Source organism: Triturus cristatus, chromosome 6, assembly GCF_964204655.1.
Source record: "Triturus cristatus chromosome 6, aTriCri1.1, whole genome shotgun sequence".
Classification (NCBI taxonomy): Eukaryota; Metazoa; Chordata; class Amphibia; order Caudata; family Salamandridae; genus Triturus; species Triturus cristatus.
In genome coordinates, this window is record NC_140589.1 from 1,760,056,112 (window position 1) to 1,760,082,055 (window position 25,944).

The window sequence follows — 25,944 nt, forward strand, 5'->3', positions numbered from 1 at the left end:
TTACGCTACCAGTTTTGAAAATCCACAGGCCTTCCTGAATGTTCAACCATCTACTTGATCAATTCCTTTATATTGTTTGGATAAGAAACTACTGCAAATGATCTTCTGCAGGATGATTTTCTTCAGAGTGACTCCCTAAAGTAAATAATAGCTTCTTGTTCCTGAAGCGGGACCTCTGGCTGATGATTTTGCATCTTATTTGTCTCTTTGTTTGTCCTGCTTATAAAAGGCCAACAAAGTGATGGCAAATACCACTCCTAGAGCTACTGTCGTGAAACTGACTGAGGGAGTCTTCTGTGACGTGATTATTCTTTTTTTCCCCATATTTCCCTTAGGAGAGGTTACTTGAGCAACACATGCTTGATCACCAGTACTCTTGTTCTATTTCCAGGAAGTATTTAGAGTGAAGGCTAAATTGTGATGAGGACTGGGTATCCATCAGGTTCTGTGGAATAGCAAAATGGCATTTGAGTGAAGTTCGGAGTGATCTTGGCTATGAAGGTTTAACTATAGATTGAAGGCCATCTTGAAATTTCGACCATTCTGTTTCCCATTTTGTTAACTCTATAACTCAGAATTAATATGACAAGTCTTAAACCAAATGGACTTTAGAATGTAATGACAGAGTGGAGAGAGCTGGGTCCAAAGGGCGTTTGAGAAAGTTATGCTAAGTTAAAAATTTTGTTTAGATGTTGCAAGGTCCCATACGTATTCTTCGTAGCTGTCTTTTCATTTCTTATTGAGTGTTGTGACTTGATGTTACACCTCATCATTGCACATTCCAAATAAGAAAGTAACTAGATATAATATGAAAGGACAAATGAAAAAAACACACATGCTGGAAATTTACATTAAAGTACAATCCTGTTGTACATGCTATCGACTCTTTATGTTGACCCACTGAAACCCCGCCCCCACCACTCTAAAACAGAAGACAGAGGCAGGACACACATAAAGAAACTTACCACCTCTGAAGGCTTCCAGTGAACCTTTGCAATGAGACAAACAAGTAATTTCCACATAATTTATTACACAAGATTCTCCCACAAATTCACACTCATTAAAATCTGGATACAGAGGTGTTGCAGCAGGCCATGAACTTTCCCACAAATGCCAATTTAGTTAGATTTTCTAATCGCATTTCAACCTTTGGTTTGGCCATTCTCTGTAAAAGATTTAAAGTTAACCTCTTATTTACAATGCTGGGATATTGGACTGATTCTGGTCTTGATTAAACTCATTCCGTGCTGAGAGGAGCTATATGGACAAAGCTGGATTTTGGAGTGGGTTCTTGGTTGGACTCAACTGGGATAAATGCAGGACAGGTCTGTGTGCTTGACTGGGCCTGGATGCACATCAGGCTGAGTTGGGTTGGACTGGATACTGTGGTGGGCCGGGCTCAGCCCTGTGTAGTATGGTACTGGAATAGTGAGGCCTAATTAGTCTCTGACAAAAATATTGTGTCCCAAATATCATTTAGAAAAATATCCCTCCACTAGAGTTAATAATAGAAAAAATGCACCCAGTGAAGTTAAATTTGTGCAAATAAAATAGCCAGCATGGGAAAAACTGTGTTTAATGGATAGCTGTTTTTTAATCGCATTACAAACCAAAGATACAGCCAGAAATCTTAGTGGACTAGTTGGTGGCCCAAAAAATTGCAGGCCACAGGTTTTGAAACTAGAGTGCCTACTTTCAGTGGTGTATTGCAAAATGATGAGACTCCCCTGCCGAATGCGACTCGGGAGTTTACCTTATCTCACAGATATTCACTGGCCTAGGGCTGAATGGGGCCCCTCCTGAAAGGTTGGGGTTCCCCTGGATGGTTGGTTCCCCTCGCCACATGGCTGCAGGAGCCTGTTATACGCCCCTGCCTACTTATGGCCTGATTACAACTTTTGGAGGTGCGGAGGTGGGCAGCCTGCCACCACTGCGACCCCGCACTTCCAAGAGTCACTGCCACCTGCCAGATTGCAAGTTTTTTGTAGTCGGTTGGGTGGTCGGCATAGCGGTTCCCGCTGCGATACCTCTTCCAAAGGCAGCGGGGCTTTTGAAAAAAGATACTGCAATGGGAATGCCTCGTAAGGTTCCTGCACGGCATGGACTGTAACCTCCATACTGTGCAGGAACTGGCGTGCATGTGCACAGGGGGGCACTTGTTGTGCCTCCCTGTGTGCATAAACTGGAAACAGAGGCACAAGGGTCCCTGTAGGCCCCCCTTTGTTTCCTCTCTGCCAAAGTTTTCAAGGCGGTGGAAATTCCATGAAAACCCTGGTGGAGAGGAAACTTGTAATATGCTTGGCGGGACCACGGCGGTCCCTCCAAGCATATTCAGCCTCCCTGGCGGCGGTGGCGGTCCCAAGGCGGCCTGACCTCCCAAGTCTCAATGGCCAGTGCGGCGGTGGCTGGCCACTCACCGCTGCTCCACCTTGAGTCTGGCAGTCCGACTTGTAATTAGACCCTTAGTGTTTCAACTTCTCTAGGTGAATATAATGAGTACTGTCCGGTAAGTAACAATAGCACCTACTATCTGATTGTTTATCATCTAATTAGTTTGTGGTGTATGCGATATATATTGTCATCGCAATTTTGTTGGACAAAAGATAACTTCTCAAAATGCAAATCAATCCAGTAAAAAATATGGGAGTTTCATTTTTTCTACTGACATACATTAAGTGAACTCCTTCTTAGCTACAGGCAGGTGCAAACGCTTCTTAGTTGTACATACTTCAAATGTTAGGTTTGCCTAATGTTGAGTTTGACAACTTTGAAAATACTGTAACCATGAGGTGATAGTAGAGCACTTACTATGCTGTGCGTTACCTGCCACAACTGTATGTGGAACTTTGTACAGAGAAAAACTCATATTATCTGCTCCACTTAAGCTTCTGAGCCTTTGGAAGCATTATTAGGAATTCTTCCAAGCTAATTTTAGTCATATTTGCCTCTGTTTGCTGCGCCGGTGAACCTGAAGACCCTTGGCCTTGTAGAGATGCAGACTTTTGCTTACCATGGCTTGAAGCGTCTTGTTAAAATCAATATTGGCACAGTAATTGGTTAAATGTTTGTCCAAATGCACAACTGTCAACTACATAGATGTTACATTTTGTGTTGAGCTGTTTAGTACGACGTGAGTGCTCGTGCAAATCTTCAGTAAATACACCCCTTGGGTTTTTGCGTTCAAGTCATGATAAACAGAATATGCATTTGTCCAATGTAAATATAAAGACAATAGCTGCAGTGTGTTGTCCAGTAATGTCTCACATACTTTCTGCTGCATCCTAGATTCTATCAGCTTGCCTTAACCTAAACCACAACATAGTATTCTGTAAGCAGCACTTCATGCTCTAGGTGCTCCTGCTCCAATAAAAGTTTTATATTGGGTTCTCTGCTTTTACTTCAATCAATCATTCTTCTTGCCAGGACTGCACTATCTCAATGATCTGCAAAGTATATGCAATATTTTCATGTTACTTCCTAAAATGAAGTTGTCACCTGCATAATGATACCATTGCTCATCAAATGGTATACATGTTTGGCTAACATGTTTAATAAATACAGATTAAAGATGAGCATTACCCCACAATTTAAGTTCCAATGTCTGGTAAATATGTTTTGTGGATTTATTTAAGATGGTATTTTAATTATTGCTGTTTTATTTTTTTGACGTGCACATCCGACTTTGTAGTATGTTGCTGTTCAGTGTCATTTTGTTGTTAAAATGTTAATCTCCATTGCAAGGGTTCTTTGAAACAGAGGAGTGGAAAATAACGTATTTTGCATGCTGCAATGTGTTTCCAATGTAAAGCAAGCTTAGGTATTCTTAAATGAATATGATGCTGCTAGTATAAGAGATTAATTTATAAATGTCCAGTATTTGTAAAACGCGAACAATTACCCGAAGGTGTCAAGGCGCTGGGGGCCGTTGGGAAGATTCATCTAGACAATGGTTTGGTCAGGTTTGACTTTGAAAGCTGCCCTTGCTCAACAGGAATTTACATCTCCAGATTAGGAAATAAAAAGGTCTTCTGTCCAGTGCTATCTATGATATGATAATCAGACTATAAACTCTTGCTTTTCTCTAATGCCCATATGTGTTCATCAGAGTCATGATTATTAGGCACTTATTACAAGTTGGTCATAAAAGGGTGGGATATTTGTCGTGTCAAGAGCACACCAAAGAACAGTGTCAGCGGCAGGAATCCGAAGGATACCAGATGAAACTACAGGACACACCACTTCCAGGAACGCTATGAAGGGTAATGCATGGCGGACGGCCAGCTGTGGTGGCAAGACCTATTTGATTACAACATTATTGAAAAATCTGTGGATTTCCTCCCTTGAGGTGGTACCCAAATGAAGTGCACAAGGCAAAGTGAGACTATGCGTAGACATGCGATAACCAACCACAACACAAGAGAAGGAACAATATGCAGAACCACGCGTCTAAAACTAAAAAGTGCTACATATTTTCTAAACAGCATTTCAACAAAGGGTATCATCAGCTAGAACTTCACAAAGGCTGTGAACATCACAGTATTCAGGAAACACTAGCAACTATTTTGATACAAAAGACTGAGCTTCGAAGGGTCCCCAACAGCTGAGACGCCTTTCAAAAAATGATCCACCCAATCATCATCGCTTTCAATGACAGTGATACAGGCTGAATAAACACACCAGTGCATCAAGATGTTGGTGAGGTACACCTCTACCTTGGAATGGCCATGGACTACTTGTCATATTTCAAGGACAATGTTAGAATCAGCACACCCTGAGAGAACTGACAAGGTAGGTGAAATGTGGATGTCAGTACGTGCTCAGGCATCAAAAAGAGAATTAGCAGGGCAGAAAACAAAGGCATACTTGAGCCCAGACCTCTGTACAGAGATCATAGTCAATGCAAATTTGTCCTAGTACAACATCATATCCTATGCTAATTGAAGCATGAGCGATGTTGAGGGAGGTAACTCACAATCTGAATAAGAGAGACTTTCAGTCCTGTGAGCTTGCAAGCACTATCATCTTTTCATTTACTTTAAATATTTCACAATTGTGCAAAAACATCAATCACTCTTAATGGGTTTTGGCAATCTCAAGGCAAAAAAGACACCCAGAATTGAAAGGTAGGTAGTTCTTCTACAAGAACATATATTTAGGATGATAGACAAGCCAGAGCAAGGACCTAATCTTGTAGACTACATGTCGGGACACCCCTAATGGTAAAAAAAAAAAAATACTCTACAGCAGAAAAATATTGGAACTGTGAGATGGAAAAGGCATATTAACTAACCATCTGTTCCCCTACAATCAATTGCTGAAGGAACTCAGAGTGACAGTACACTTTAGGATGTGACAAGAAGAGGGATTGGCCACCACTGGAGACACTGTGAAAATACCACACTGGGTCTGAAAATTGACATCAAACAACTGTCAGTGTTCAAACACATGAGTAACAAATTGTCAGTGGCTGCTCATACCATTTTCCTCCTAGGAATTAGGGTAGTCATACCTAAGACCTTTCATCAACAAGTCATTGATCTAGCCCACGAAGGAAACAGAGAAAAAGTTGTTCCAAAGAGAGTATTAAAAGAATGAGTGTGGACCAAATTGTGGAGGACACACAGCATGAATTTCATTAATGTTAAGTGGCCATTTGAAAAAGCAAACTGGCATGTCTCCATTATCTGATGGCGAGTGGTCTAACATTTCCATTGACTTCCTTGGCCCGATAAGTCAGGAAAATACATAATTTCTGTAATTGACGAGCACTTGTGATTGCCTCCGGTAAAACAAGGACCATCAACCAACACTGCCATGGTTATCCCGGTACTCACTGAAATGATTGCATTCAGGGGCATCCCTGAAACTTATCAACAGGCCTCCATTTAGTGATCATGTCTTCATTGAGTTTTCAACACACCTTAATTTCAGAAATTACAAAATAATAAAACCCAGATGTGTGACCCTTGCTCACTTTGCCACTGGATTCAAGCTAGCCTGGCTAATGAGGGGTGTTACCCTGAAACCGGTCACAGGATGCTTGTTTCCGGTCCAGGGAAGACATGGCTGTGTCTGAACTGGTGTGGGGAAGTGAGCTAAAGAACGATGATGGATTCAACCCATATCTGTGACTCGGGGTGAGTGTCTGAAAAGTTTCAGTGCTCCGTCCTTCCTTGCCTTGTGTTTGCTTTGTTTGCCCTAAGTTGGCAGGGTATGCCCAGACGTGGGTCCCTTGCTCACTTTGCCACTGGATTCAAGCAAGCCTGGCTGATAAGGGGTGTTACCCCAAAATCGGTCTCAGGATGCTTGTTTCCGGTCCAGGGAAGACATGTTGTGGCAGTTCGGGCTGGACTATTCCCATGAGGCTCAGGGCCATGACTGATTTGCATATAGCTGTGTCTGAACTGGGGTGGCGAAGTGAGCTGAAGAACGATGATGGATTCAACCCTGATCTGTGACTGTGGGTGAATGAATGAAAAATTTCAATGCTCAATCCATCATCTCCTTGTGTTTGCTTTGTTTGCCCTAAGTTGGCAGGGTATGCCCAGATGTGGGTCCCTTGCTCACTTTGCCACTGGATTCAAGCTAGCCTGGCTGATGAGGGGTGTTACCTGAAACCGCTCCCAGGGTGCTTGTTTCCGGTCCAGGGAAGACATGGCTTGGCATTTCAGGCTGGACTGTTCCCATGAGGCAAAGGACCAAGATTGATTTGCATATAGCTGTGTCTGAACTGGGGTGACGAAGTGAGCTAAAGAACGATGATGGATTTAACCCTGATCTGTGACTGGGGGTGAGTGTCTGAAAGGTTTCAGCACTCCGTCTATCATCTCCTAATGCTTGCATAAAAAAATTATTCTGCTATGGTTTCAGGCAAATGGAATGGTAGAAAGGTCCATGTCCACATCAAAGAAGGCCATACAGCAGGCTAAAGTAGAGCGGACGGCAATTTAACAGCTTCTAAATATTGGCATACTTGCACACAGATATAGTGTACACAGTACCATGGGACAGGGCCCTTCAAAGCTCATGCTAGGGCGTGACTTGCCACCTGCCTGCTGATCTGGACAGGGCTTCACTTGAAAAGAAGTGGACGATTAAGAGAGGATGAATTATTTTGCTGTGACCCACAGGAGAAATTTAAGATGAAGTGATGCACTGACTCACTATGATGGGCTACTCCATCAGAAAAGAAAGCATGGGATTTTGGCCAAGTCATATGAGAACAAAGAAGGAAGTTTGTTGCCAAGCAAGCAAATCAATTAATCAATTCTTTTTATTCGATCATGGATAAATGGATCATAAAAGAGCATGTCAAAGTACAATATACAATCACTATAGTTAAAATATGATTAAAAAGTTTTAAAATGAGGGCATTAAATAAAGTGCATCACTTTTCAATATAAAAATGTCATCAGCTTAGAAAGAGAGAAAATAACCAAGTGCATAAGTACCATAAACTACTATAGATTCAGACAGATCAAACCCAGTAGCAAGCGTGATTATAGTAATATTGATTTTCGCAGCCATACAGCATTTTTTTTTTTAAACTCGCCGCTTTGCATATTAGATGCCACTCAAGTTGTTGGAGAACACTCAACACAATTCTACATCTCCTGATCTTTCGGTTTCTCAATAGTGGAACCAAGGGTGTTTAGTCAATGAGGCATAGCACTTACAAAAAAATACAAAGTGCAACAATGACTGGGGAGAGATTTCATTACACAGGAATAATAAAATATCAGCAGGTGCAAATTGGCCCTGAGGAAAACATAGCAGCCATCTTATTGATCGAGTTCGAAACCGTGTTAAAAGTGCCCTTCCCCATGAATTCTGGACAAACACCAAGTGGGGGGCTACGGCATCCACTGTTTGAACAAGACAAAAGTTCTGATGGAAGGTTTCATCAGCTCCTCCCTCTCTCGACAGTCCTTTCCATAGTTAAGAAAGCGATCCTTTAGCCCCCCATTGTCCCTCTTAGTGATATTCCTGGAGTTGTCAAAAATATAAGGGCAACCTTGGGCCAGGATGGTCTCTCTAACCTACCTGATCCATGGAATTCTGGAACCATCATGACACCATAGGCAATCAGTGAGAATGAGACGATTAACGACGGCCTCTTCATTTAGCCAAACAGAGCACCATAGTAATAGTAGGGCAAGGCTAATTTGGTCCTCAACGTATTCTAGGCCAAGCTCCTGATGTGCAATGTTGTGAGAGGTGGACAGAGGAACAACCAACAGCCGCCGACAGACTCTATTCTCTTACGCTTGTGCCCGTGCTGTATCACTGTATCACCAAACCCCTGAGCACGTAAATCAACCTCTGCAAATGATCACCCGGAAGGAAACCATGATTCCTGAAGGCAGATAAGGAATGCAGACACCAGGGTCACTTCCCAGTCCAAGAAGTACCACCATGCAACCAAAATTCATGAGTCAGATCCTACAAACTGCAAGAAGAAGACACATCAAGCGAAGAAGTGGATCATGACATATCCTGACACTGTGACCTTGTACGTGAGCCACATGCTCAAGTATGGTGTTCTGCCAGGTTGTTCAGGAGGCCAGTGCCAGTCATAGAGTGAAATGACTCTTGTAAGGGGAGCTGGCAAGCTCTGGGTGGTAGTAGGAGGGAACCAAACTGTAGCGATGAATTGAAGCAAGGGGGTGGGGGCGATGTCTCATTGAGAGCACGAGATGGAAGTATGGGCAGCAGGAGCTAGGGGACATCAGGGCACTTTGGGATTATAGAAAGGGGCACAGGCGCTTGTGAATCCCCTTTTATAATACCGATAGCGTTGGCGCACTTAAAGCGCCAGCGCTATCAACAGAAGGTGTTCCCTCATTTGCATAGGGGTGTGCTCTATGCAAATGAAGGAATTCCTTTGGCTCTGCACCCGCACCATATTACAGACCCGGGCGCAGAGTCAACGGAGCCTTCAGGAGCCCACTGACAGTGCGCCATTGAAAAGGTGGCGCCCTGTTAGTGCGCCCCCTGAGAGCAGGCCTCTGCAGGGGTTAAAAGGGGGTCCCATGGACCCCTCAGACATCCCCTTGCCAGTGGGTGCAGTCGGCGACTGCACCCCCCTGCAAGAGGATCTCTAATCCCCTTTGAAAGTGCAGGCGGGTGCTGCCTGCACTGTGAAAACACGGAGCGGCTGCTCCGTGTTTTCACATGAATGCGCAAAGTCATGGTGGCCCTGGGGGCAGCGCTTTAACCATAATGGGGCGCATTGGCATTGTTTGCGCCCGATGCACCTTTTCAAAGGTGCGCAGGGTGCAAACAATGTCAATACGTAATACGGCTCCAGATGAACCCAAGGATACTGGACACCAAATCTGGGCAATGGGTTCCAAAAGAAGTGGGGGTATACAAAAGACCCAATAGGGGAAGCTATAATATTGGCATACATGGCAGATGGTCAGCTCTACTAGACAGTGTTGAAGTAATGTCAGCTGGAGATGGGTGAATAAAGCACATGCTCTGGTGTTCGGTTAACTCATAAGAGGGGAGCTTCTACATAGGACGAAGTATTTACCACATGGTCTAAATACCTCCTATTCTGAGTTTTCAACAGGAATCGAGGTATTACATGCAGACATTTTTTTAATGCACCAAATAACACAGATTTGTCTTTTCCCTGGCTTTCTTACCCCCAAAACGTTTCAGAAAGTTTGACCTTCCAGAATCTATCAGTGGAAAACTGAGAAGGTGTAATAGCTGTCACACAACTCGTAGTTATGCAATCTTTTGTTCATACAGGGATTGACATTTTTCCCTTACCTTGTTATGACACAACTTGAGCACTCATAACCCTGAGTAAAAGGGAAAAGACTGTCACAATGCTGTGTATTAACAGTATTTGAGTTAATCCCTGTTTAAAGCTAACAGTGCGTAGGATCAGTAGCGTCTTCACTTTGAGAACGTTAAATTAGAACTGTATTAAATATTAACTGTGGATTGGCATGATACAAGGACTATGAAAGCATATTTCTCTGAAACAGTCACTTAGAAAAAATGCCCTTTGAGCTTTCCAGTTGACTCGAGTTAAATACTGTTCCCAACACTAAGAAGTTAAAGACACCAGTTTTTTTCTTTGGAGTTTTAGATAGCGCAAACTTGACCCAAAGGTATAGGGTATCAAAGGGCTTTACATGAGCACCAGTTGACTTACATAAGGAGACATTCATTAGGTCTCGCCTGAGCCAGCGCGCATGCGCTGCTCTGCGTGGCTTATTGTAAGGGCGTCCAACTCCCAGAGCTTTTCCTCATGTTTTTAGGTCGAGCCTAGACAGCGCATGCGCTGTCGCAAGACCTATAGTAAATACAATATTGAGGGTAATTTCTCCTGCCGCTTGCCATTGGTTAAATATGGCATTGCTTTTCTTATCTCGCCTATGTTTGGCTGGCAATCCTATATGTCACTTCTGTTTTTGGAGGAAGCAGCACTGACCAACTATAGTATAGTTACGCTGTAGTTCGGTATCTCTTTCTTTTTGGGACTACTTCATTTTCTCAGTGTCCCTGGCCTCGTAAACAAATGCATGCAGTGTCCCAGAGGAAACATCCTTTGGTTTCTTTGTTCGCGAGCGACACTCAGGCTGAAGCAGCACCAGAGGGGGGACACGGCAGTCAGTTTCACCTCTCCAAAGCATCTGACAGAGCCTGTGATCTCACAGGGGGCTGGCATCCTCACCACAAGGGTCACATAGCCAGCCTGGCGCCCAGTGATATGCCTTACTTAGCGGGCGGGCGAGTGTGTAGAAGTTACATTTGGTAACACCTGCAATTGGCAAAAGACTTGACTAGAATGAATTGTGCTACATACATTTTATGCGCAGCACACCCTTTCTTTTTGGCACCATTTATATTTGAAATCCTACTTATTAAACCCAGACAGTAGTTGTTTGTTTCACTTCCTTCACGGTCTCACGGGCCGGAAGTGTGACAATGCCGGGTCCATTTCGCAACAGTCTCGTGATTCACAGGTGATTAACTCATCAGCGTATCTGATCGCCTTGTTCTCTTCCGCACAGGTCAGCGGCGGTGCCAATGTGGTGTAGGCACAGAACAAGGATTTATTGAAAGTCTGCTAATGTCAAAAAACGATGATTGGAGAAGAACAGAGAAGGACAGATGAGACGCAAACTGTTAGCCCCAACTTATTTCTGTGCGCATATATTTGTACCTTGTATAATTGTGTATTTGTAAAGCGCATGTGCAGCCACTGAGCATCTTGGCACCGAATAACTGATGAACCCAACTCGGTTGTACTGACTTTATCAACCTTAGAATGATGAAAGGCAGACTGCCAAACCCACATTTGTGGAATGGATCGATTGGTTTCAAGCCACAACACCCAAGTGGGATTGGTTGCAGCATTTTGTAATAACATTTGTATCTTGCACATTTTGCCTTTGCGCCAAAAATCTTTCAAGTGGTCTTGGAAATACCTGTCACCCGGAACTTACTATGCAAGGTTAAGAAAACTGGTCAGCACCTGTAGTGGGGTCGATAGAGCCTTCGAGACGAGGGCCCAACTGATCGCAGGATGCAAGTCACCGGAACTGCGCAAGCTAATTCTCCGCCAGCCGGGGATCACGTTGGAAGAAATACTGGTACTGGGAAGGTCACATGAACTGGCGGACGCACGCGCAGGTGAAATGGAAATGGCGCTTGCGAAGAAATCGTTTGGGGGTCAGCCTGTATATCCAACTCCTATCAAGGAAGAAAGGGTCGAGGCGCTGAAGAAGGTGTATGGCCGTGGGGCCGGAAATGGGGCCAAGACGGAGGAGGGGCGCCGGAGGCGTGAGTGCCGAAACTGTGGCATGGGGGTGCACGCTCCAAGAGTAAGCACTGCACAAGGGAGGCAGTGTCTGAATTGTAACAAGTATGGAGATTTCTCTAAAGTATGCCAGAGGGGTAAATCACAGGGCGACAGCAGACCTCAGGAGTCGAGGCCCACCAAGTCAGCCAAGAAGGTGCAGGAGGAAGGAGAGGTGGGCAGTAGGGGGCAGCAGTCATCAACGACAGAGGATGAGGACAATGTGTTTGTGATTTCCCATATCCGAGGAGTAAACACCACTAAGAGACCACCCCCTACCTGCCAAGTATGGATTGGAGAATCCTGCATAAGGGCGCTGATTGACACAGGGGCATCGGTCAACATACTGGATGCGGATCAGTATAAGAGACTCAAGCCGAGACCCCGACTGATGCCGACAGCAGCCCGGATTTTGACAAATGGAGGAGATACTCCGATTCCGCGACAAGGAGTAGTTGACGCGGAAGTAAAATACAAAGACAGAGTCACGCCACCCGGTTCTATGTTACCTGTGACAGAGCAGGGTCGTTATTAAGTTGCCACACCGCCGAAGATCTGGGATTAGTGACATTCGCAAAGCACATACATCAATCCCAGGCGGACCAAATCCTGGAAGAATTCCCCGAGCTGTTCAGGGGACTTGGATGCCTGAAAGGAGTGGAGGTCCAACTCCACATTGACGAGTCGGTCCAGCCTGTAGCGCTTCGTCACCGGAGGGTACCGTTCCATCTCAGACCCTTGGTGGAAGCGGAGTTAGATTGTTTGGAGAGGGAAGGTGTCGGGACCCACGCCGTGGGTGTCCCCCTTGGTGATAGCCCCCAAACCGAAGCAGCCAGGGGCCATCCGGCTGTGTGTGGACATGCGGCTGCCGAACAAAGCCATTCACCGTGAGAGGCACATCACTCCAACTATTGATGAGATTTGATTGGGGCACAGTGGTTTTCGAAGGTAGACTTGAACTCGGGGTACCATCAACTGATGTTGGCGGAAGAAAACAGGTACATCATGACGTTTTCCACCCATGTAGGACTGCGCCGTTTCAAGAGACTGAGCTTTGGGATATCCTCGGCGGCTGAGGTGTTCCGAGAGGCTGTGAGAGAAGCACTGTCCGGTTTAGTAGGAGTTATCAATGTGAGCGATGATATCCTGGTCTTCTCGAAGTCGCTGGAGGAGCACCACGTGAGGTTGAGAGCCACTCTGAGGCGTTTGGTCGAACGAGGCCTAACGCTGCATCAAGCAAAGTGTGAATTCTATGCTACGGAAGTTGAATTCTTTGGATACCGATTCTCGGCCAAAGGATTACAGGTGGATCCTTCCAAGGTAGAAGCCATTAGAACGGCGGCCATCCCTCAGATGCCGTCGGAAGTCAGAAGCTTCTTGGGGATGGCCAACTACTGCGGCCGTTTCATTCCGCGACTGGCCACCCTTTCGGAACCTTTGCGGCAACTAACCAAAAAAGACACTACCTGGCAGTGGACGGACAAGGAGGCCCAAGCATTTGCTAATGTGAAGAAAGCCCTACTAAAAGGGGCAACGGTGGCATATTTTCAGCCAGGAGCACCCACGGAAGTGATAGTAGATGCCAGCCCAGTAGGGTTGGGGGCCGTGCTCCTGCATGGGGTCAGACCAGGATGAGTGGGTACCCCTTGCCTATGCCAGTCGGTCACTCACGGTGGTGGAGACCACATACGCGCAGATTGAGAGAGAAGCACTAGCCATACGGTGGGCATGTCAACACTTTCACATATACCTCTGTGGGCATCGTTTCACTGCTGTGACTGACCACAAACCGCTGGTACCCCTCTTCGCGGGAATGGCACGAAGCAGACCACCGCGAATTGAAAGGTGGGCCATCCAGATCCAGCAGTATCAGTTTGAGGTGGTCTACCGTCCAGGAGCAAGTAACCCCGCAGATTATCTGTCGAGACACCCTCTGGCTCTGAGTGGAGCACAAGGGCCGGAGGTGGACGAGGGTGCTGAAATCTACGTGAAGCAACTGCTGGAAGATGCTCGTCCACAGGCATTGCTATTGGAAGATATCTGGAAAGCATTGGGCGAAGATGAATGCCTACAAATGGTGAGCCGCACGCTAAAAGATCACCAATGTAAGTGGTTCCTTAGCGGGAATGAGTGGAGGTTGGCCGATGAGAAGGAATACTGGGAGAGCATGTGGAGGTGTCGAGGAGAGCTGAGTGCGGCAGGAAACGGAATAATCCTGCGTGGTTCGCGGATCATAATACCTGCCATTCTCCGAGAGCGCACAATCGTGTTAGCGCACCAGGGACACTAAGGAATCGAGAAAACCAAGGCTCGTCTGAGGACAAAGGTATGGTTCCCGGGTGTGGATCGAATGGTGGAAGACAAGGTCCCGCGATGCCATGCATGCATCATAACGGGGCTGATCCTTCGGAAGCTCCCATTGTCACCGAAGGGCCCAGCTTGTCACCATGGGAACGAGTGAGTTTTGGGAGTTTCCCTGATGGACGGAAAATGGCAGTGTTGGTTAACAGCCATTCGAAGTTCCCGATAATGGAGTTGGTGGCCTCGACGGCATTTGAATGTTTACAGCCTGCACTGGAGAAGACATTTGCATTGCTGGGGCTGCCGGTGGAGATCCATAAAGATAATGGACCGCCGTTCCAAGGGCAAGAGTTTCAGGAATTCCTCGGACAACATGGCATCTGACACCGTAAAATAATGCCACTGTGGCCGCAGGCCAATGGGGATGTAGAAAGGTATATGAGGACACTGAACAAGGCCCTACGGATCGGGGTAGCTCAGGGTGTCAATCTAGAAACCTGTTTACATCAGTTCCTGAGAGCCTACCGCCAAACACCTCATTGCACAACAAAATGTGCTCCCCATGACCTCCTGCTAAAGAGAGCGATGAGGGATGGAATACCCAGCAGTTAATCATGGACCCCGGCGGTTATCGACGTGGAATGATCCCAGGCCTGCCGAAAAAACAATGACCGGGCCAGCCAGAAAAGAGGGGCCCGACCGGCCGACATTCAGGTCGGGGATTATGTGGTGGGAAAAGATCGACACCTGGGGTCTAGGTTCCGCACACCCTTTGCGCCTGACACGTGGAGAGTGGTGCGGGTCCAAGGGACTCTAGTAGTGGCCGAAAAGGGACACCAACGTATAACCCGCAACGTCTCCTAGTTCAAGAAGGTCCCCAGGCCGAGTGCGCTTGCAACGGAACCCGAGGTGGAAATGTGGAGAGAGGAGGAAGCAGAAGTGCCAGGGGGCGGAAGCCAGACAATGGGACCGACCCCGGAAAGACCTGTCGAGATGGCCGAGACAAGTGAAGCTGTGCCTCGAGGTGACAGCTCTCAGGAGGGGGCCGAGTGCGGAGAAGGGAGGAGCCAACACCATCGTTATGACTTCCGCAACAACCCAGTGCCGAACACCAGGCTGCGGGACTTTGTGCGGTAAGACTCATTGGAGGGAGGCTGGTCAAGTGTAATGCCGTATGAGAGACACGGGTGTTGCTACCCAGACGTTGCCATATGACCGGCTGTGTAACATTCTATTTTCAAATCGCCAGGTCGGATGGGATGTGGTGAGTCACCCGGCCGCTACAATACAATGTTTGCATGCACCTCCCTGGGCCGGGCGCGGACCAGGGAGTACTTAATAAAGGGTGACGTCAGCGCACGTGGCTGACGGCACGGACCGAGTATTTGTGTGGACGTTCCTTGTGTGTGCTCTGCTGTGAGGCCAAGGCCTGTGTTCACCACCTTCGTGACCGGAAGGTGCCTTAGTGTGAGCCTAGTCCGGCGCACCCCTGCCCGGGACCTGAGGTGTTACAGAGGGGTCTCGGTTTTCCTTCCACGTATTGTGTGTGTGTGAATCATGCCACCTCTTAGTCTGCTTCCCCGCCCCCTTGGATTTGTTCAAACCTCATCCCCCTACCCACCGGGTCAGAATTTCCCCAGCATGCTCACGGAAACAGAATAACTTCCTGGGGCTTTTGTTCACTGCACATCCACTAAAGACACCCTCTTTCTGGAAGCTGCCTATAGTAGCCTGCGTGACTCAATGCTCTATCAACCAACCATGCACTCCTAATAAAGGGCTCTTTTCCCCAACAGACAAGCCGTTGTAGTTCCTTCATGCCTCTCTGACCCTGTAGAATAACTAATCTGATGTGATGTATGTTTCACGCTATGAAAGTGCATCTGCAACACTCTGTGAATGAAGTAGCATTTTAGTTTATTTGTATACACAGTACGACTCTGGCTTCCTACTAAACTGAAAGTTGTGTCAAAAGCTGGCAGGCATGGTTTCAAAGCTACTGCTGCAGACTTTAAATCTGGTGAAGCAGTTTCCTGTCGCCATTAACATATGTGAGGAGTTCAAAACCTACAATGCTATGAAAGGTAGCCTAAAGGCGTAAGTTTGTTTTGCTTGCAATCTCCCTAACAACGCCCACATAGCCACGTAGTAAAACCGGTAAATGTTAAACACCCAGAATAATGTGCTGGATGGCTAAAAACTCATAAGGTCCCAAAGGCGAGACCTATTGGCTATGCTAATGCTTGTTTTTGTAAGGCACGGGGAGATTAAGTGATTTGCCCAGAATCACAGGATGTTGAGCGTCGTAGCCTAGACTCGAACCCGGCTCCCCATATTTGAGGTCGACCGCCCTAGCCGCTATGTCACATCCTCTCCCCTCCCATTGAACAAAGGCCCATTTCAACCCAGGTAGGATTTCTATTGCCGTTACCAACAGGTCCATTAATTAGGGCTGAGGAGAAGCCAACCCTGAACTTTAGGGAGAAGGTAGACTTTAATCTCTGATGACCAGAATGAGGCCTTCTAAGAAGATTTTGAAGGGAAGGGGAAGGTTTGTGTGAGCAGAAACAGGCCCAGAGGTAGGTGTGATCTGACTTCAGAGGGATTCGCCAGCTCGGGTTTTTCCCAGCATGCTGTTCAGTTGTGGGCAGTCAGTGACAGAGGAGCATATTATTAAGGACGGCGTTAAAATTCTCGCTGCTTTAGCGGCAGGAAACTGTCGCTAAAGCAGCGATAAAAGGCTTGATAATATGCCGCAGAGAATTCCAATAGAAGCCCATGTTCACACCAGAACATGGGCTTCTATTGGAATCCACAAGGGCATATTATCAAGCCCATTATCGCCGCTTTTATCGCCAGTTTCCTGCCGCTAAAGCAGCGACAATTTTAACACCGACCTTGATAATATGCCCCCAAGTTTCTTTTGAGTCACATAGAGGTAGAGAGATGATGAGGCGTCTCTTGATTGAATGTATGCCCCACCAGTTGTAAAAGTCTCCACCTCCCTTCTTAAACCTCTGTTCAAGCATCCTGAGAATGGAGGAAGGACCTGTGCAGTAATAAGATTCTGGAGGACGGGGGGCTACACTTCTGACTTACACTGCCGGATTCTTTCAGACTCTCGCCTGGGTTGGTGAGTCTTGCGTCCTTAATATCTGCCAGGCCTAGTAGGAAGTGGACCTGCTGTAGGGGGGGTTGCAATCTCCTCTTGAGATTGCCTCTATTGTAGTGCCTGCAGCAGTAGGCACTACTGTGGAATTTGGCTTTTGGACACAGCCACCAAGCTTGAAACCCAAGGGGCTGGGGAGAGTAGGTGCAGTGTGACGGAGTTTCTTGTCCGTCAGATTCTAAATAAGGCCCTAAGGTATTCCCACATAAATAGGAGACATGTAAAACATGATTTAATTAATAGCGTGACCAGATTCCGAGTGATAAATATGGGCCAGATGTACGACCATTGGAATTTGCGACTCGCAAATTGCGACAGATTGCGAGTTGCAACTTGCTAGTCCCAAAATCCAGTGTACAACAGTGTCTCAGACGGTTTGTGATTCCCAATGGGGTCGCAAATTGCATGCCTCATGAACATTAATGAGGCTGTCGCAATTTGCGACCCCATTGGGAATGGCTGGCACTCCCAGGGATGGTGACCTGCTGGGGTCAGCAGACCACCATGTCTGGGCCTGATTTGTCAATAAAGCAATTTAAAAAAAAATGCAGCCTGTTTTCCTTAAAGGAAAACGGGATGCATTTAAAAAATAAAAATGAAACATTTACATTTACAAAATATTTTGTAAGTGCTGTCAGTGGTCCCTGGGACCACTGCCTGCTCTTAAAAAATATTTGCGCATCCATTCCCAAAGGGGAATGGGTCCCCTCGGGTACCCTTCCCGTTTGCGAGTGGTTTACCACCCTTCTGTGAAGGGTGGTAAACTGCGAGTGTTTTGCGACCGCAATTGTGGTTGCAAAACATTCATACATAGGTTTTGTAGTCCCTATTAGGAAGGGACACCCTTGGCAAGCCCCTTCCTAATAGCGAGTCTCTAACCCTATTATCCGAGTCGCTAAAAGATTTGCGACTAGCAAAATAGGGTTAGTACATTGGGCTGACTTATTTTGCGGTTGTAAAGGGGCTGAAATCCCCTTTGCGACCGCAAAAAACGGTCGTACATCTGGCCCTATATCTCCAACTGAAGATGTCAGAAATTCTAAACTTCATCAGTTATTCAAAAATAAAAAGAAATTACGAATCTGAAATTAGAAGGATCTTTCATCGCCATTATACACAAGAGGTTCAACAGTGATCAGATTTTATAAAATAGTGGTAGTCCTTCATTCAAATTTCAAGAGTGCTGCTGCTCATGGACAAGTGACATTGGACAAGTACCTTTGGAAGGGGTGTAAATTGTTTTCTTTATTATTGTTTTTATTTAAAGTTTTCATGATAAAGACAAGTACAACAATAACATGCCAACAGTGTAAAGTTGCAGCATTTCTCCACATATGCAATACCCAGTTCCATGAGAATCCCACGCCAGGTGGCATAGAGAGGTTTCATTCACTCGTTCTACATTCCTCCAGCCAATAGCATACATTAGCCCTGTTCAGGACCACAGGTCCAGCAGATGTCCACAGCCTTGGACCACCATACTCCCACAGCCTTTCAGCGCTTCTCCAAGGGACAACTCCTGCCCAAGGGGCACCGTAGTTGGCACCAGGGGACACTGGGCGGGAATCACCATTCTCCCGCTGCACCCCTTGCAATTGTTCCACCATCTCTACCGATAACTCACATTCTCATTCTCATCAGTTCTCACCCTTTTCAGCCTGCATTCCCTCTGCTCTGCCAGGCATTTGTGAAGTGGAGAGGGGGGCTCAGGCCCAGTCTAGTGATTGCTTTAAGTTGCTTTGCTAAGACCAGTTCCTGCAAAGCAAACCTATTCCTCATCTTCCTTCCTGTTTTGGGTATCGGTAGAAGACTGAGAAGACAATGTCGAGCGGTTAGCTCAAACCGGGTGCCCGAGACCCTTTGTATTATCCACACCACCCTAGGCTAGAAGGCCCCTAGCCTATAGCATCCCCAGGTCATGTGTAAAAAGTAAGCTAGGGTCACACTGCATCTAGTGTAGCCCTCTGTCCGAGCTGGAAAGATTCTGTGCAGGCGCAGTGCAGGTATTAGACCTGGTGATCTTAAAGTGGGCATTACTAGCCGTTTCCTTCACTTGGGCACATGCTTGCTTCCACTCGCCATCTTTAAGTTCCTCATCTAAGTCCACATTCCAGCCATTGTGTACAGCCGTCATGTCAATACATTGATCTCTCTTCAACGGCAGATACATTGTAGTGAGAATTTGCGACTCCCCACCAGGAAGGTCGACCTGATCTCCCGGGGCATACAGGCGAGCATGCAGAAATTGATCTGGGTCCACCAGGAACAAAAGGCCAGTCTTTTCCATAGTAACAAAGGTGCCGTTCAGATAGAGATCCCGCATCCTGTGGCAGCCACCCACCGTCCATTGGAACATGCTCATCGATGACTGTGTGTGCTGAAAAGGTTTCAGCCACCAGAGAGGGAGAAGCCGAGCAAACGGGGGTCTTCACAAGACTCGTTTCACTGCCAGTTCCCAGACAGTTGCCACCTGCCTCACTATATATGAGCTGTCCATCTGCACTCTTGTGCTGCTCATCATGTGTTTGGGAAGGTCATCCTCTCCACTAGTCCGGCCAGCTGCCGCTTCTCCTGGTTACTAGCCTCCGCACACCATAACGCCGCAGATTGTGGCAACCCAGCCATATAGTTCAGCTGCAGATTGGGAAGTCCCAAAACGCCCTCCCCAGAATCCAGTTTCACTCTGTCCAGTTTCACTCTGCTTCTCTTACCCGCCCACACCAAGGACACCAGGAGGCTAGTGAGGGGTGTAAGTTGTTGAAAAATACAGGAGGAAGGAGTTTTACATTGTGAACCATGCAACAAACACAATAAGTAGGGTTTTTTATTGTTTATCTCTGTCATTTTTTCATACAGAATTCTGGTTCACTAGTAGCTCGAGAGGTCTGGGTTTCATTGTATGCATTTGTAATTTTTTATTTAGTCCTGTGTGAAATAATTTACATTTTATTTTAAAAGTAAACGCACTATCTTGAAATTGATATATTAGGTGTTATTGTGTGCTCTGCAGAGTCCTGAAATCGTCAATCGTCACCCCCTCCATGAGTAAGCCTTGCACAGCTCTGCCTCACTCTCAGAGGTTAGTTTTAAAGAGGACACTTGATGCTTTGCACTGGCTGGACCTTTATGTCTGATGGCAATGGTGTCCTGAGCACAGGTTTTGGGTTTAGGACTTTTCCAAACTAGAACCCAATAAACCTTGCCCTTGTCTTTCCTCACCCTTGAAGACAGACTCCTGGCAGAAGACACAATGGAGATGCTTCAGAAGAGGTTTGTATTCTCTGTTCCTTATTGGCTGAAGAAGAGTAGCAGGTTACATGACCTAACTCAATCCAATGGATTGAATGAGATGTCATCCTTCCAGCTGTGACCAGAAGGCCATGTAGGCTGAGGGAAAGGTTCCCGGCTCCTGAATACTGGTCCCTACCTCCCCTGAAGGTGTTCACTATTGTCTGCAGACCCCACTTATGACCAGTGTGGTATGTCGTTTTCTTGAATATCCAGAGTAGAGGCTGCTGCAGATGTTACTTTCCTTAACTATTCTTCCTCCAGTGGGTTCGCCAGGAACAAAGCTGGGCTGTCGAGAAGGCGGATGCGGAGCCTGCACTGTGATGATTTCTCGCTTTGATCACATCCAGAAAAAAATTATGTATCCTTTTCCATTTGGTAAGTCTTCTAATCACAAAGGCCATAGACTGTGTGTGGAGTTTAAAAGTCGAATAAGTAAGAATGAATGATGTCCTTGAAAGCGTAGTAAGATACAAGCGCCCACGAAGAGCAGGCAGGAGCCTCTGGAAACGCTGCTGTCCAGACCCATAATCCAGTAGGAATGTCGGCTGGTCCACAGTAGAAACCAGGGCAACAGAACCCATATATAAACAATATTGAAGGTTAACATAAGGGTTTACCAGAAGTACATAGTGCGTGTATGGAATGTGTATGTGGTATACAAGAAGTACATAGCGCGTGCATAGATTATACATGCGTAACCATACAGCACTACGCCGTTATCAAGCTCAAGGGCGGAGTCTGTGGCGATTAAGGAGCCTAGGGCACCAGATTTTGTAAACTGTACTAATATTGAGCAGTTCAATGCCAAGCTGTAGATAGACATTTACATTCATTACCTTTCCAATGGAGAATAGACTTGATGACATAACACATAGTCAGACATGTTGGTTAAGCGCAGCTATCCTGCAGAGAAGATACAAGTGGCAATGACTCAAGGAATGTTTATTTGGGACACTGTTTTCCCCATTGGGTTGATGATAAGGTGAAAGCTTTAGGCGTGTGTGATGTGACAAGCAAGTGTTTGAGGTGTTAACATATTGGGTAAAGAACTGGGACTGTCGATGCTATGTTTAGAGTATGCTATCGGAATAATGAATGATTTGCATATTTTTGATTCATAGCGTACATATGTGGATGTGCTAATGAAAAGTTTTTTAATGGTTCTATATAGAGCAAGAATTGTTGCAGATGGTCTTAAAACGCATTGAAGTGGCCTCCAGTCATTCATCTTGTTATAGTTTGAGCCATCTTCACACTGGACGGATTCCCCACACTCATGTACAACAAATAGAGCTACACATGGCAACTGTTACATACTAATGTTTGACACTTCTGTTGGGCCCCATCCTTTTGTTCTTGAGCTGCATGTCAACTCATTCGATCATGGATGTGTGTCATTCTACCATATGTTGAGGACTCTCAAATTTCCCACTTCAGTGTGAGTAAAGGTGACCCAGCCCACATACAATATTTGTATCCTGCAGTGTTTGATACATAAATACACCGATAGCACCCGAGGGAACATTATGTATGGAAAAAGACCTTGCACAGATGAGTTGTGAGTTCTTGAACATAGAAAATGTTGTATCCCTGTTCGACAGATTGCCGCTGTTAGCGTCTGTGTTTCTCATTCATTTGTACACGATGTCCCAACCAGCATCAGTGTTTTGATGTTCTAATAAACAGTGCCATACTTAGATGTACTTGATTCCTGTGTCACACAGTATGGATGTCTCCAATGCAAAATTCACATACTTCGCTTTTACGTAATTACAGCAAAATGCAAATCTTATATTTTGCGCTATATTTTAGTACAAAATGTGTAAACAGATGCTATGATACATTTAAACAAAACCATTGCCACCAGCCCCTCGTGTTCTTCTGCCCCCGGGTGTTTACAGCAAATTTTTACTGCAAATTGCGCTCTTCACTGTAAATGTTTTACCAGGAATGGCGCATAATTACACGATGTGGCTTAAAGGCATACATTTCAGGCTTATCATGTGATGTGAAATTCCCAAAACTATGTAAATTATGTTGGCGTAATTTAAATTTTACCAAGGCCTAATAATGTGTATGTTTCATCTCTACCCCAGTGTATTCGGAAGTTATGAGTTTAGAGTTACCTATTGAAGGAATTTCATGCGCATCTTTTTGTGTATTGTCTGTTAAAGTTGTCTCATGCACTTAGTGCTTAATATGTAAAAAAATTAAGTGCCAGTGCTCGAAGCTAAGCTCAGAAGCCCACGGCCAGTGCAATTAAATGTCAGCGCTCCAAATACCAAGGTTGCCAGTCTAAATGCAATTTCCTTCCTCTTTAATGCACTACCAGACGCTACCGCCCCCTTTATCTCACTTTTACAAGTTCATGTTTTCTCCCTTTGTGGCAGTTTCCCCATTTTTCTTTCCTATGTGTTTCCATTTTGTTTATTTTTCCCTCTCTTGCTCTTGATTAATGTCTGATGTGGAAAATAAGTGCTGGTCCCCAAAAATGAGTTTCGTGGTCCCCCACCGGCAGCGGCGTAGCATGGGTTGCCAACGCATGGGGCAAGGCAAGTATCCTTCCACTTTTCTTTTAAAATGTTGTGCCCCTATTTAAATTTTGTGCCCCTAAAATTGTCCCTAAGAATTGTGTGCCCCAGGCAACTGTCGCTGTACCCCCCACGCTACGCCACTGACCACCAGCAACCACCAGGTTAAATGAAGCACTGTGTGTACTGCTTCTGGCACCATGATGCTTTCCACCTTGTATTCCGTTAGTGTGGGATCCTTAGCTTCTCACAGGTGCTTCTCACACCGTCTCTTTAAGGCGCTCTGGGCTGATGGTGTTGTGTTGGTTGAGATGACATATCTCTGGATTCCATGCCATATGTTCTTGGTGGAGCGTGGCACTTGCCTCTCTGTTTTTCCAAAGAGTTGTCTTGTTTCTTTGATCCTTCCTGTAGTAGCTTGTCGAGCTGTGCTAGGACTTTTTTCTGCAGCTGTTTCTCCTCCTTGGTCGGAACGGTGTCCCGGCTTTAGAGGTCTTACTGGCTTCACCTCTGTGCCTCACTGCAGATGTGTGCTCCTCCACTGCTGTGCTTTGGTGCAGCAGTTGTCTCAAGTTAGTGATGACATCAGTGGCTGCCGAAATGACAGTCACAAACTGCAATCCTTCATTCTGCAATTCTGCCCGTTACTGAAACCAAATACCAGACGATCATATGTTCATTCGTGCAATTTTGTGATTCCGATTTGAGAATTGGTAAATGTTGCAAATTTGGAATCGCCAATCTTATGGTCATACATGTGAATCATTTGGTACGGGGCTCTGTTTATATTAATTAAAAAAGGCTGCCTTTATACTTAATGAGCTGACTGTAATCTAGCTCCTTTTCTTTTATTGCTTTTGCATTTTTTTTATCTTTAATTGTTAACTACTCTATTTGGTTGTATCTTCATTCTCTAATGATGGATGATTTGCCCTTTTAAATGGTTTGAAATAAATAGAATGAAAAAAGAAACTTATATTTAATGTTCGACAAATTAGCAGTTTTAGTTGAGATTTTGATTCAATCTTTATAGACAGTGCAGCTTACATATATATCATAGACCGACACCCACGAAAGACCCAATGGTAAGAATGTGCCTTCATATTTCATCCTTTCAAATAAAGTCATGCATAGTACTACTAGTTACCAACCTTGACTCCCAGGTCTAGCCACTATTCAGCTAATGCTTGCTTGGCGCCGGTCTGTTCGCTACACCATGTCGCTGTAACCACGGTGGAAGGAATCGGGAGCACCAAGACAAGACTGCATCCAGTCCAGGTACTGTTTACGTGGCAATCAACTTTATTTCAATGCAAGTAACGCATTTCCATTTTATAGTTACAACAGACTATGGAATCTCTAGCTTTATAAGCTTGAGGAATCCCTCAAAACATCAACAGAATTTTTGGTTTCAACTTGTGAGATTTTATTAATGATCACAAGTGTTGAACGTAAAAGGGGAAGAGAATATACAAGTAAATAAAACATGCTCTGACTTTCAGACACCTTAAATTTTCCCAGTGATTTTTACTGCACACAGGGTCCGTGTGGGGGTGCATTTAAATTAGAACTACCCTAAACAATCAAGGTAGGAGCCCAGTCTACCCTACCGACAACTGATGTAGCATTGATTTCAATTGTGTCTCCGCTCCCAGGAGAGGATAGCAAAGAGCCACGGCTCCCAGTGCGGGTTCTGCACTCCTGGATTTGTCATGTCCATGTACACCTTGCTTCGTAATTCACCGGAGCCGACTATGGAGGAGATCGAGAATGCATTCCAAGGTAACTGCATGAGCTTGGCCCACAGGTTAAACACCTTGGGCCTCATTCACAAAGGTTAACCAACACTTTGGTGTAAGTTTACAACTATTTGCTATTCACAAAGGTATTTTACTTGTAGTGTCTTTACGGCTGTGGAGGCTCCGCACATAAAAATATAGGACAGTCCTAAATGAAAGGTTGCCTTTGTGAATCAGTTCCTTTGTTAGAATATTGACAGTGGTAAATGAACACAATTCAGAATGGTTTATTAGGCTGTTTCAGGGTTTTGGAATGGTTCTAAGGGGAAACTGCAAACACCCCCAAATGTCGGCTCAGCTGGTAAAGGTTATTTTCAGATGAATTAGGATTACAAGGTCTGCGGTGACTCTGTGGATCAGTGGTGCTTCATTCTAATACTCAGCAAAACCAAAGAGGATGATGGACGGAGTGTTGAACATTGAAAGCACTCACCCCCAGTCAACTGATCTGGGTTTAATCCATCATCATTCTTTAGCTCACTCCGCCACCCCAGTTCAGACATGGCCATATGCAAATCAGTCTGACCCTGTGCCTCATGGGAACAGTCCAGCCCGAACTGCCAAGCCATGTCATCCCTGGACCGGAAACAAGCATCCTGGGACCGGTTTCGGGTTCATAACCCTCATCATGTATTCATTCTAATACTCAGTCTGCTGGAGGCAGGTAGATTCTCCATTAGAAATACTCAGGAAAAATTAGGAATTAAGATGGTATCCAGCGGCGGCCCTCCATTAGGGCAAAGTAGCGCTACCCCCCACCACCAGCTGCACCAAATAAAACGATAATAAAACTGGTTTCTAAGCTGTTTTATCATCTTTTTTAAATACCCCTGGACCCACCCTTAGGACTTTGACGACTTGTGGGCGGGTCCTAGGGGGATACCACTGTGGTGGGGGTGTGCACTGCACATGAGGTGTTTCGCCGGCGTTTCAGGCTGACCAAACACCTCATGCGTAGTGAAGCTCTCTCCAGCCCCAGCTGCGTAGCTGGTGCTGGAGAAAGAAGGCACAGGCTCCCAGTCTGCATGG

At 45.7% G+C, this 25,944-nt stretch overlaps 1 protein-coding gene across 1 annotated transcript in view; it reads left to right on the forward strand.

Moving 5' to 3' along the window:
- Positions 1 to 25,944, forward strand: part of LOC146821939 (xanthine dehydrogenase/oxidase-like) — a 645,326-nt gene that overhangs the window by 122,224 nt on the left and 497,158 nt on the right. Inside the window, exons 3-5 of the mRNA XM_085613025.1 lie at positions 20,847 to 20,943; positions 24,286 to 24,394; positions 24,772 to 24,898. Of these exons, the coding sequence (XP_085469151.1) occupies positions 20,847 to 20,943; positions 24,286 to 24,394; positions 24,772 to 24,898 (333 nt within the window). The remainder of the gene's footprint in view (positions 1 to 20,846; positions 20,944 to 24,285; positions 24,395 to 24,771; positions 24,899 to 25,944) is intronic.